The 12368-nt window shown below is 39.9% G+C and overlaps 1 protein-coding gene across 1 annotated transcript in view; it reads right to left on the reverse strand.

The window, feature by feature from the left end:
* Positions 1–1790, reverse strand: part of NFIA (nuclear factor I A) — a 624340-nt gene extending 622550 nt beyond the window's left edge. The window contains exon 1 of the mRNA XM_068965476.1: positions 1695–1790. Within this exon, the coding sequence (XP_068821577.1) occupies positions 1695–1790 (96 nt within the window). The remainder of the gene's footprint in view (positions 1–1694) is intronic.
* Between the last annotated feature and the right edge of the window lie 10578 nt (positions 1791–12368).

A 12368-nucleotide genomic window follows, 5' to 3' on the forward strand; every position in this document is an offset into this window, starting at 1 on the left:
AGTTTTTTTTTTAACTTACAACTTAGCTTAGAAAATAATAGCTAAACCAATCAGTATGTTCATTTCTAGTGTTTAACAAGCTGTATAACGCTAAAGCAATAGACAACATCACTGCATACAAGCAAACCTTGTTCTTGCTGGCAGAAACTCTTATGGGAAAACAAGTGCCCTGAATAAAAGTTCAGGATGGAAGTGAATAGCCTACTGCTAGTCTAATTAACCAAAAGCCTCGAGTAACATTGTCCTGAAATCACTGGTAAAGTTTCTAAGGTCTAGTTAAGAAATTGCAAGTTCACACACATATGGACACACATACCCACAACCACCTTAACTCAAGAGTCCTTAGAATGCACATCCTTCTGCACCCCAAGAAGCAGCCGAATAGAATCCTGCAGAAGCTCACTTTTAATAGTCTCTCAGTCCTCAGAATTCCTAAAACATGCCAAAATGATGCCACCACTGGTTCAGGAAGAGGAAAGGAGAACTCTTCCCGGAGAGCATACAATGAAACCAACTTGTGCGTCTTGTAATTCCATTCGCCAGCCTCCTCCAACACCACTCTCTTCCTCTCTCTCTCCCTCTCATTTTTTTCTTAAACTGATATCTATGTGAAATGAGCTGAAGTTCACGGTCCAGTTAGGAACGGATAATACATTCATTGTCCTGGCAGCAAACTTTTTTTTCACTCCCTGGAAGAATTCACGCTTGCCGCAAGAATAATAATTACGGAAAACTAGAAATGCGCTGCTAACGAATTAATCCTTAACGAACACCACCCTAACGAGGGCGGTAATGATTTGAGGACTTTCTTCGGCACCGGAGTTGCATCTCCCGTGACAATAAGCTATTGTGCATCCTCCCAACTTGTTCTACCTCTTACAGATCCAGGATGTCAAAGGTTGTCTGGCCTGCTTGACCGTGACATGTGAGTTAACTCATTCCGCGGCTGCAGGATGGAACTTTTACTAAAACTTTATTTGGACCCAGAATTTTGAAAAGATAGGGTGTGCGAGTCTTTCTCACTCAGTGCTAGAGTTCCTGAGAGACTGAAGACCTGCTTTGACATAAACAAACGGGGGAAAGTTAAATGAGGGCTGAGGGTCCCGGATGGAAAACAGGGAGTGGGGACCCAGAGGTCTCCCACAGGTGACTTCAGGCCATCCAGTTAATGGGGCAAACAGCCGAACTCACCCAGGGTTAGCTTCTCCCAGCACCCAACATGTGTCCTCAAAAAATACCACAGTCAAGGAAAAACCACACACCCCAGAGTCCCTGAAAACAAAAGTAAGGAGGACGTGAAGCTAGACAGAGGGACTAAAGCCTGAGGGCCAGGATAAACGTGTCTCTGTTTTTTTTCAAACCCCAAGTTCGACTTGGCTAAAATATCCACTTCTCCCTTAAAACTTCTGATATTCTCTTAAAAAAATAAAAACAAACAAGCAAAAAAACAGAAACACAACGACTCCCATTCACTGTCCTGTGGAAAAGCAGGACAAGCCTTCCTGGGAACTCAAGTCTCAGAGTGGCAGAGAGAGGATGGCAGGAGGAAGCGGTGTGAGGCTGCCTCACTGAAGAGTGTGAAAAAAATCAAATGTGAATTTGATGAATGTGAGGTCTGGGACATTTTGTCAAAGAGGGAGGGAAAATAGAAAAGGGAAAAAAAAAAAAAAAAGCAGCCCCGGCTGCCAACTCACCATCCACCAAGTTCTGGCCGAGATGTCGTAGCAGAGCTGCCATTTGATGGAGCCGTCGGAAGCTTTCCCTGCCATTACGCTGTCAGCAAGCTTCATCTGATGCTAACTCACGGGAGATAAGACACCTAATTGAGAAAACATTTGCAGTGGCATGTGGGGCAACATGTAGTCCGGTCCATACCATATGGAATCATGGGTAAAAAAAAAAATCTCCTTGACAATGAACCAATCTCTCACAGACCCAGTGGCAAGGTGAAGTGGAGATGAAAACTCTTCTGCTCCTAGCACTGTCTTCTCTCTCCTTTTTAAAAAACAAGAACCCACTGCTACACATCAAAGCGAGGCAGTTAAAATTAGGGCTTCATCACTCAGATGATTTTGGTCTGCAAGGGTTTTCCTTTCCTTCCAACAACCAATCCCCCCTCTTTTTTTTTTTTTTTTTAAGGAGAATAAAGAGATTTAATAGGACAAAGGCAGGTAGTGGACTGCGGAGGGATCGCCACAGGCTATTAGCCTAAAATTTCTGCTTGACAGATGGAACTGCTTAGAGACTATCATGCGATGTTTTGGGCTTTTTTTTCTTTCTACACCACCACCCCCTTCTTCGACTTTAAGTCTGATTCAGTATCTGTTTTTCACAGCCACTTTTCTCAGGAACGTGAGCTGTGCATTTAAAAAAGTGTTTAGTTCAGTTTTCTTGTCTTACACATCTTGTTGGAAGCAAAGCAAAAAGTCTAAAACTAAGTCTGTGGACAGCTGAACAGGTTTCCCAAGGAATACAAAAAGTCTGGGGAAAAAATATGTTTCCTTACCTTATTTTTTAAAAATGATTCATCAGTTGATTTGGTTGTGAAGGAACAAAAACATGAGAGGACAACATTCAGGTCCCTTGCTTTTTGGTTCTGCTGGTATTGTATTTACATGTGTGTTTTTCTAGGAGGAAATACATTACTGATATTTCACAAGTTCTCATCTAGGTTAGGTACCATGTCTATCTTTGGGTGCACCTTTTTTTAAACAAAAGTTAATTCTGGGCTTTTCCATTGTTTGTTAATAAAGTGGTTCTGTTATTTTCAACCCAGGTTAACACAATTCAGGCTAAACTTGACTGAGGACGTCCTTATTCAGGGAAAACTGCATCTGATTTCCTTACTGTAACCAAGCCATCTTCTTCACAGGGATTTTTAGCCACACATCCTTTCTTTAGCAGGAAAAATAAACCACCACATGGACCTACCAATAAGAATGGTTGTAAAAATAATTTTTTTAAATTTAACTGAGACCTCCAAGAAACTGCTGAATTTCAAGTCATTTGACTTTAGGACTAAGATGGGAGAAAGAAATAGAAAGGATGTCTTGGATTTGTTGTATTTTATTCTTGCTAACTGTGTGAAATTAGGAAGTGCAGAAATACCTTTATAAGAATCATGTACCAAACACATCCCATTTTTTTCCCCTAAATACAAACGATTTGCTCATCTCCAAGAAGTTAGCAATGATATTATAATTCTTTATACTCCAGGTCTCCTGTATCGGCACTCTGGAGCATGGGAGAATTTATCTCCAGTGTTTTTTAGGGTAACTGAACTGTGATTATTTGAAAAGTTGTGCATTTATAGCCAGACTATCCAAGAGATTTTGTTCTAGTCACGTTTTCAACTGAATAATATTTAGATGAACTTATTCAGGCCCAATATCAGTTCCAAAGAGGTGAAATTTTGGTGGCTTTTGTTTTCCTATTTCTGACCTCTTCCTTAGTTGGTGTTATTTTAACCACTTAGCATCAGCAAAATGGCTGCTTTGACAAACATAATTCTGGCAAAGCAAATTTTATCCAGTTGCACCTGAAATGTTTAAGCATTTAAAGCACTATCTACAGACTGCTTCTTACAGAATGAACCACAAATCTAGTAAGTATGGCATTTTCCCCCTTTCTCATCCCTCATTTAATGGGATTTCTCCAAATGAGTGTAGGCAGTGGTATTGAAAATGATTATCAAATATGGATATTAGCATTACTCTTAGAAGCATTTGTAGTCTTTATTCTTTTGGTGTCACCTCTCTGTTGAGAAAGAGAGTCAGAAGCACAGGGAACACTAAGTTACTTTAGGTGTCCACAAGCAAAACCTTGCCAGTCAAAACAGTTGTTGCCTTGTATAACTGCAACATCATTAAAATGACCTAGTCTTTCTTCAGCTTACCATTTGGAGAACAAAATAGAAAAGAGTTGAAAATTCTGTATAAGTGTAAAATAGAATAAACCAGAAATAAAAGGGAAAAAAGAAAAGAAATGAAGTAGCATTCTGCCTTTGAATCAACCTCTTGTTCCATCTCATCCTTTCCAACTTGCCTCTGACAAGCAGACAAAACCACAGTTCCCTTGCTTTAGAGTCTGCTCAGCCTTCTTCTAGAGTACAAAGGCACAAGGGTATTTTGGATTTGTGGGTCCAGGTTCGTGGGTACAATTTTTAATTTGTCCTGCAGCAGACTCTGAAGTTGAAGGTGTCTCTGATCTGAGTAGGTGCATTTCTGAGACTCAGAACACCCCATGCACACACATTGTTTATGAATGAATGAGGCATAAGGTAAACTGGAGTCCAGATTTCATTCTGTGAATGATGGAATACTCAGGAGGATTTTACAGGAGATGGCAAAGTAGTTTTGAACAAAGAAATGAGAAATATTATTGGATAATAGTGTTTTAAATCCAAAACAATTAGGTGCATTTAACTTTATCATTGTTCTCTAAGAGGCTGGTGGAAACTGTCCTTTCCCATATAGCAATCAATCTTTTCACAGTGTGGCCTGTTGTTAATAGCCTTAAAACAAGATTAAATAAAACATGTTAAATATTGCAATTATTGTGGGAAATAAAATTATTTGGTGAGCATAATGGGGAGCAATTCAAGCATTTAACATGATCCAGGAAATGCTACTCCAAACAATTGCATTTGCTTTATGCATTTTTCCCCTTTGATTGCTGACAGATGCCTTTTTGGAAACAAACATCTAAATGGTTTGCTTTCAGTCACAAAAAAAATTTAACAGAAAGTGGCTACATGTTTTGAATTTAACTCTTGTCATTTGAATACTTCTTCCCACTGCACGTGAATGAATCTGAGGCAAAGACAGCACTTTTGTCAAGAAATGAGCCCATCCGGATTGGAACTTTCTTACTTCCTTGGAACGTGTTTTCTAAGAAGTAGGAGTCCTCTTAGCTGTGAAGTCAAACGGTGGGTTAAACTGCAGGGCATGGATGAGGAGTATGGCCCGACTGACTGTGGAGGAACATTAGAACAGGAATCGTTTTCTCATAACAAGAGCCCCCTGGGGCAAAGAACAAGTCACTTTCCAGCCTCTTTCTGGTGGTCTGTGGCCAATGCTGTCCAAATCAGCTACCCACCTGCCTTGGTTGAATGGAAGAACCTGGAAGAACTGAGGGACTGGGGCATTCCCATCTGTGTGTTTACTGCAGTTTATTTGGGTAAAGACCTTGAAGACTTCACTGCCAACAGGTGTGCAATACCAAGGCAAGATTTTGTTTTTTGATGTATGCTGCTAAAAGTCAACATGAAATGGAATATTAATGATTTTCAGAGGCTGGATAGCAGAGTCATTGGAAAGACAGTTTCTGAAGTCCAGTTGCCCATATGCTGGCTTGGTTAGTTACTGTGTGACCACTTCCAGGTTACTTAACAACTTTGATTCTCTGAGTCCTAATCAGAAAAATGAAGATAGCAATTGTTATTAAATATATACATACATACATACATACATATATAAATATAAAGTTAGTAAAAATATGCATAAAATCAATAGTTCCTGATATGTAACAAGTTTTCAAGCAAAATTATTATTTTGTTAATGATGTTTTGTTACTATTATTCCTTTGTGGAGGGAATCCCCTTTCTTTCTGCTTCCGGTTCTGCCCTGTGAGACTGAGTTAGGTACCTTCACTCTGTGCTTCCCTAAAAATCTGTGCCTTGCTCCATTCAGCTCTTAGTACCCTTTTCTGGAACCATCTGCCTCCCAGTCAGCCTTCCCTCCTGAACCTTGAGATGCTTGAGGGCAGGGGCCGTGTCTTGTTTATCTCAGTAGCTATGAGGTCAAACTCTATGATGGGCAAACAATAGGGGCTCCCTAAATAGTGAGAGAAAGATGGTAAAAAGGCACAGAACATTAGCTGATTTGAAATTTGCATTCATCTCATATTTTAAGAGCCTTTTCATTTACCTTGAACTACTGACCATTCTAGTACATCTGCTTTTACTAGTTAACACCCTTCTTCAAGACCCCAGTCTGCAGTGATGTCTAGCACCTTTGAATTCCTGTTGCCTTCTTATCCATATCATCCACTGGTACTCTTAGAGACAGATTATACTCTCATTTTCTTTAATGAACACAGGTCATTCATTTATTCATTCATTCACTCATTTAGTAGAAACTTTTGCAATGCTGGCAAGTACCTTTTTTTTTTTTTTCCTTTTGAAGCTTTGTTTCTAGGGCTATTAGAAATTTGAAACTTAGGAGAAGAGCAACTTGATTTTATGTGCAATAGCTAACACTGAGTGCTTCCTCTTAGCTAGGCACTGTTGTAAGATTTTTCTTTTCAGATAGGTCCTATGAGGTTGGATCTGTTAGTAACTCTATTTTAAAAGCAAGAAAACAGGCTCTAAGAGTTGAAGCAACTTGTTTTGGATCCTGGAGCTAGAGATGGAAGAAGTATTCAAGGCTAGAAATTATGACTCCAGAGCTTTACCAGGCTGGTGCTGCCTCCAAACCATGAAAGCACTCAGCACCTGCTAAGTGCTTGTTGAGGTACTTTCAGGTGTGATATACCATTTAAGCTTTACAACAACCTAGAAGGTTAGTATTATTTTCAATTTGCAGGTCAAGATCCAAAAGGTAAGAGCCTTGCCTAAGGACACATACAAAAGTTTGAAGAGCTGAGACAGCCTGGTACTTACTTGACAAGAAAGCCCAGCTTTTCCTGCTCTAGTTAGCTAGCTCTCAGAAGATTTTAAAAAATTTCTTTTCTATCCTTGGTTGTTAAGCTTAATGAAACAACTCTCCAAATTTTTGAAAATAATGAAATTAGAAATGTACCCTGTTGCTGAAACTGAAGTTCAGTTTAGGGCAATGGGTATCTAAGACTTGAAAAAAAGCTTGTATGAAAGAGAGATTATCTATAGCCAAGGTCTTTTCTAACTTTAATCAGGTGGAAAATCCTAAAATGATGTTCAGGACATCACTGTCTAACACTGAAAATAAAAATGTCACTCACATGTAAGCTCTGAAACCAGAGGAAGAATCTACACGAAAGGATAGACAGTCTAGTTCTGCTGAAGCCTAGAAAAATGCCAAAGTCTCTGGTGGGAGATTTAGCCCTTTATGATGAAAGTATCAAAGTCTTTTGCACAGGTACTCATATTACTAGGCATGAGTGTGGGAACTTAAAAAAAAATAAAATAAAATAAAACAGTGTCCCAAGTCACCTGGCATGGTTTTCTCACCGTATGGCAGAAGCAAATGCTGCAAAGCTGAAAAGGGCAGAATTGAAGAAAATGCCAGGGGGTCCAGACAGCCCCATCCATTTTAATAATATGCCCAGAGATTGTCCAGATTTTTGATCTAGGATATGTATCTTTTTGTTCAAGAAAAATATTGATAATTTTTTTCAGCAGAAACTCACCCGCCTGTGCCCTGTGAAGAACTGGGTTTAGTGGCAGTTCTTGTTCTTCACTGCCATTTAGAAATTCTCTTTTATTTTCTCTGCATTTTCTGTCAACCAGCTGCCACCCAAGATTGAACTAAACCCTCTGCCCCCTGTTAAAAAGGAAAAAAAAAGGAAAGGGAAAACATGCATACAACACAACCCTCTAATAAGTATATTCACAACTTCTATGCAAGGCGCTTAAGAAAACTAAAAGGTTAATATATTCTAACTAGATGTTGGGTATAGAATGTCAGATCTGTCAAATTTCATTATAACTTGCTGCTCATTGGAAAAGATTTGATTTCTTTTGCCACTGTCCTACTATGTTCAAGTCACAGACTGCCAGCAGCAGCTCACTGAAGACCACAGGCTGGCAGTGAGCGGGCTCGAGTGGGAAACCAGCCGCAAGGACCATCTGTTTCCGATTTCTAGCTGAGCCAAGATGTGCAGTGAAGTGCATTCCATTCACCAGGCCAGCTTCTCCCCTGCTCAAGTTATTAGTGTTACAAGTGAAATTATCTTTTCCAAACAGCAGGGGAGCTATAATCCTTATGGAACAGGACTTTACAATACACACAAGCACTCACAAAACACACACCCACAGACACAGACCCACACACACCATTCAGGCACCCTTTGTTCAAGTTGTGCGGAAGGCTTCCTGTAAATTTAATTACAGCCTTCATGGGGTTTATAAAGTATGTTTTATTAAGCATGATAACCTCTGCGGCAGCAGCATATACATTGGCCTCATTTAGTCTAATTGAACGATCAAGTATCTTTAGGATGCTTTTTGTGGGCATGGTTAAAAATGACAAGATGGATGCATTTAAACCATCTTAAAATGCAACAGCTTTCAGAAGCATAATGGCTTTTTAGTAAAAATCAATGGAAGCCCTCGCTTGGCTGGCCCAAGTGAGCTAGTCTCATGCAAGTAAACAGAGCGGAGACTAGTTAGCCAGCCATGGAGTCCTCAAGTGGACAAGTGACTGGTGTCCCCATGTAAGTTGGCAGACTGTAAAAAGCTACATTCTTGTGAGTCGGGATTGATCTTTTGTCTCAAGATGGATCATTTTTATAGAAATTTTGAGGTAAAGAAGCAAGACTGATTGTGTGTTGGTATAATAACGATGGCAAAAGAAGTCAGGAGTTCTTAATTAATTAATGTCATACACATGAGTTTAGTAACAACAAATGCTTACCGCTGTGCTAGGTGCTCAGGATACAAATAAGAGAAATGTGGGACCTGCCATCAAGGAGTCTCCCAACTCAAGGAAGCAATGGAGCAGGCGCCTCTGTTACAGTGCAGTGAAACTACGGTGGCTTCTAGCCTTCATTCTTCCGCATTCTCCATGCATGACCCTGGTTTGTCGTGTGTTCTCTACAGGCTTCATCTATAACATGGAGAGGGCAATGGCTTACTTTCAGGTATTGTTGCTGGAATGAAATTAACTATGTAAAAAGGTGAAGGTAAGTGAAAGAAACTTAGCAGGTACTCTACGTCCATTAGTTTCCATTCCTTTCTAGTCATCCCCTGAATGCATGACAATCTCATGTATTGAAGAGTGAACTTCCAGCAGATTTCTCCTTTGTGGTTGAGTGGCACGTTGAATCCAGGGAGGCTGCCTCTTTGGCAAGGTGACTTTTTATTCACATCATTCAGTTCAGGCCAAAGGGTTCTGAGAATCAGCCCTGCATAAGGCACCAGACAGTGTCATGAACAATTAGGCACCTAATGTGTGCTTTTGTATGATATTGAATGAGAGACTGATTTTTTCCAAAAAATAACTTTCTTTTCAAAGCAGAGATGGCATAAATTTGTTTAAAGTTAAGAGAAGGGAATGACAAAGCCTCTTATTTGGTAGATTAAGAAAATGAGACCCAGCAGAGAGACTCACCTGGAGTCATGCAACAAGTAAGTGGCAGAGACAGGGCTCCAACCCAGAGGTCCTAATATTCAGTGCCTCTGTTGCCAGTGAACCACTTGTTTCATAGCATTTGAAGAGCTGTGTCCTGGATTCTGTAATTCAGAATTACAGCTGGATTCAGAGGCACATGAGATCCAGCCACTGCTGCCTCTGCTGATTATATTATACACCTGGCAGTTGGGCCACTGTGCTTTATTCCTATTTATGGACAGAAATGAGGTATCTAGCACAGCCTGCTTATTGGGTTGATGGGAAAGGGAAGGACGAGTGTCCCAGGTGGGTGGCAAACTCTGAATCTTGGGTAAGGCTGAGTGGAGATTTGTGTGCAAGAATTTTATTGGGGAGGCTTTCAGGATCAATATCTGCAAGGAAGGAAAAGGAGACCTGGGCAGAGGGAGGAGTTAAAAATCCATGTAGTTCCAGCAAAGGTGTAGCTAATTCTACAGGGAACCCAGAAGCTGGGATCTCCCTGCAGAACAGTACCAAATTGATCAAGGGGACCAGACCTTTGTACTCTTGCAATGACCAACCAATCATTAAATGCAGCTTTGGGCTACACGAATATTTCAGCCAAGACAAAATCCAGAGGGGCTTTTAGCTGAGAATTGTCAACTTCCAATGTTCCCAGTAACTGCAGGGTATCAGATGGTATGCCTCAGGAACTAACTGAACTTAGAGAAGTCAAATGGCTTTCTTAAGGACACCTGCCAAGTTAGTGGCAGACTTGAGCCTGGAGTTCATGAGTCCCAGTCCATAGATTTTATTTATTTCCCAAATGGCAGGGAGAAGGCTTCATGCATTATTTGAACAGAATATACCCAGTACACCTCTTCTTTTTAAGAGAGCTACATGTCTTTAAGTGAACATTGGGAACTGCCATATTCATTACCAGAATTATTGCTTTGGGAATTACCAATTTACAGAGGATTGTCTGTTAATAGATACATACAGAAAGAGAAAGTCATATTTGTGAGTGAGAAGAGAAATCTGTGAGGGATCAGAGACAAGCTCTTGCAAGGACACATCTAGGAATGCCTTCTCCCATGGAGATGTAACAGCAGGCAGGGAAAGGAAGCCAAGGCAATGAGAACAATGGTGGGCATTGACTTTCTCTCCAGTGACTGGCGTCTTTCTCGTCATATACAAAGGTTCAGGGAATGAATGAAAGAGATATTTGCAGTGTGACACTAAACCCATGCAATCAGACCACTGTACCTCCAAGGAGCTTCTTGGTAGAATAATGTGTTGACATCTCCCTGGAGTCTTGCACCACCAGAGAAGAGAATTTGGGTGAGGAAAGCGGGAAGCAATGAAATGAAAAACTGATGTTTCTTGGTCCCTATATTTTCATCTCAAAGAAGCTCTCCCATCTGAGCACTTGGTCAGAAATGATATGAAATTAAAACGTCAGTGTCCAAAAGGTTCTGTGCTGTTTGTGGCTGCTTCCATGCTACACTGGTAGAGGAGGGTAGTTATGATGGAGACCATATAGTCTGTAAAGTATAAAATATTTACTATGTGGCTCTTTGCATAAAAAAGTTTGCTGACTCGTGGCCAAGTGAATGGGGCTTAGGGTTTGAAGTCTAACAGGCTTGGATTCAAATCCTGAGTCTTCAACATCTAAGTGTGATCTTCAACGAATTTCTTAAACTGCCTCTATGCTAGTTTGCTCACTTGAAAAGTGGTCATAAAAATACTTTACAGGCTTGTAAAGATTGAAGAAGATACTGTCATATAAGCTTCTGGCACTAGTAAGCCTGAAGTAAAATTATTTATTAAAAATAATTAATGACAATTTCAATATTTTGAGCAATTAATAGCATTTGCGATAAGACAAATATGATAACATTGTGAAATGCCATATTCATTGCCAGAATATCTGCTTTGGGAATTATCAGATAAAAGGCATTGTCTGTTAGTAGATAAACGAGGAAAAAGAAAGTCCTATTTGTGAGTGAGAAGACAAAGCTCTGAGGGATCAGAGACAAGTGTTGCCAGACTTTCTCAAAAAAGAATAATTATAGCTGAAATTGATTGAGTGCCTACTATACCATGTTGCTAAGTATTTTACACGCTTTGCCTTGTCTGATCGTCATTTCAAACTATGAGTTAGCAAGCATTGTCACTCAATTTTGCATATGAGGAGACTGAGGTTTAGAGAAGTTATGTAGGTTAAGCAACATAGACAGTAGGAGGCAGAGTCATGACTTAGGCCTGGAATGTTCTGATGCCAAAGTTTCTGCCTTAACTGCTGTGATTTTGTGAACATCTTCTGATGAAAGCAAGCGACCGAGTTTCGGGACCTACAGCAGTTCCTGGTGATTGGCATGTTGGAATATCACTCAGTTCTGCAGAAGTGCCAGTTTATGGAAATGTTTATTGCAACTTCCTATATCCATTCTAGAGTCAGTTTCTCAGAGACTTCTCATGAGAACTACAACCAGGGTGACTCCTTGAGAACTGTCCTATTACGGGGTCTGGGGATATGGGTATTGCTGTACTGTGAGTGGATGAGCGAGAGTATGCCTGTATGACTGGGATAAAATGCTGTGATTAATAAAATCTGTTTGGTCTGTAAGTATTGTTTCTTGACATGGAAATAAGCTCATAAACTATTTTGCCAAAGACCAAACCTAAGCATAATGATCTCAATTTGCTAATTATGTGTGTATATGTATACGCTTTCAAAAAGATTGGAAAGGAATATGCCAGGATATTCAGTAGTTGTCTATATTTGGGTTCTTTCTATTTCTAGAATTCAAAAACAATGTTTGTAAAATTGCACATAAATAAGAAAATATGTCTTTTTATGCCTGGTGTGCTATAGTCTATGGGGTCATGAAGAGTCGGACATGACTGGGTGACTGAACAAGAACAAGAAAATATGTATTATAAGTGATGTGGAACTATGTACCAAAACACTGAAAAATCCTTACATTCTTTAATGTTATCATTTCACCTTGGTACATGACCAAGGTAGATAAGTGCTCGGTAAATGTGGAACAACTATCGTATACACAGATACATGTT

The sequence above is a fragment of the Capricornis sumatraensis genome, chromosome 2 (assembly GCF_032405125.1).
Source record: "Capricornis sumatraensis isolate serow.1 chromosome 2, serow.2, whole genome shotgun sequence".
NCBI classification, from domain to species: domain Eukaryota; kingdom Metazoa; phylum Chordata; class Mammalia; order Artiodactyla; family Bovidae; genus Capricornis; species Capricornis sumatraensis.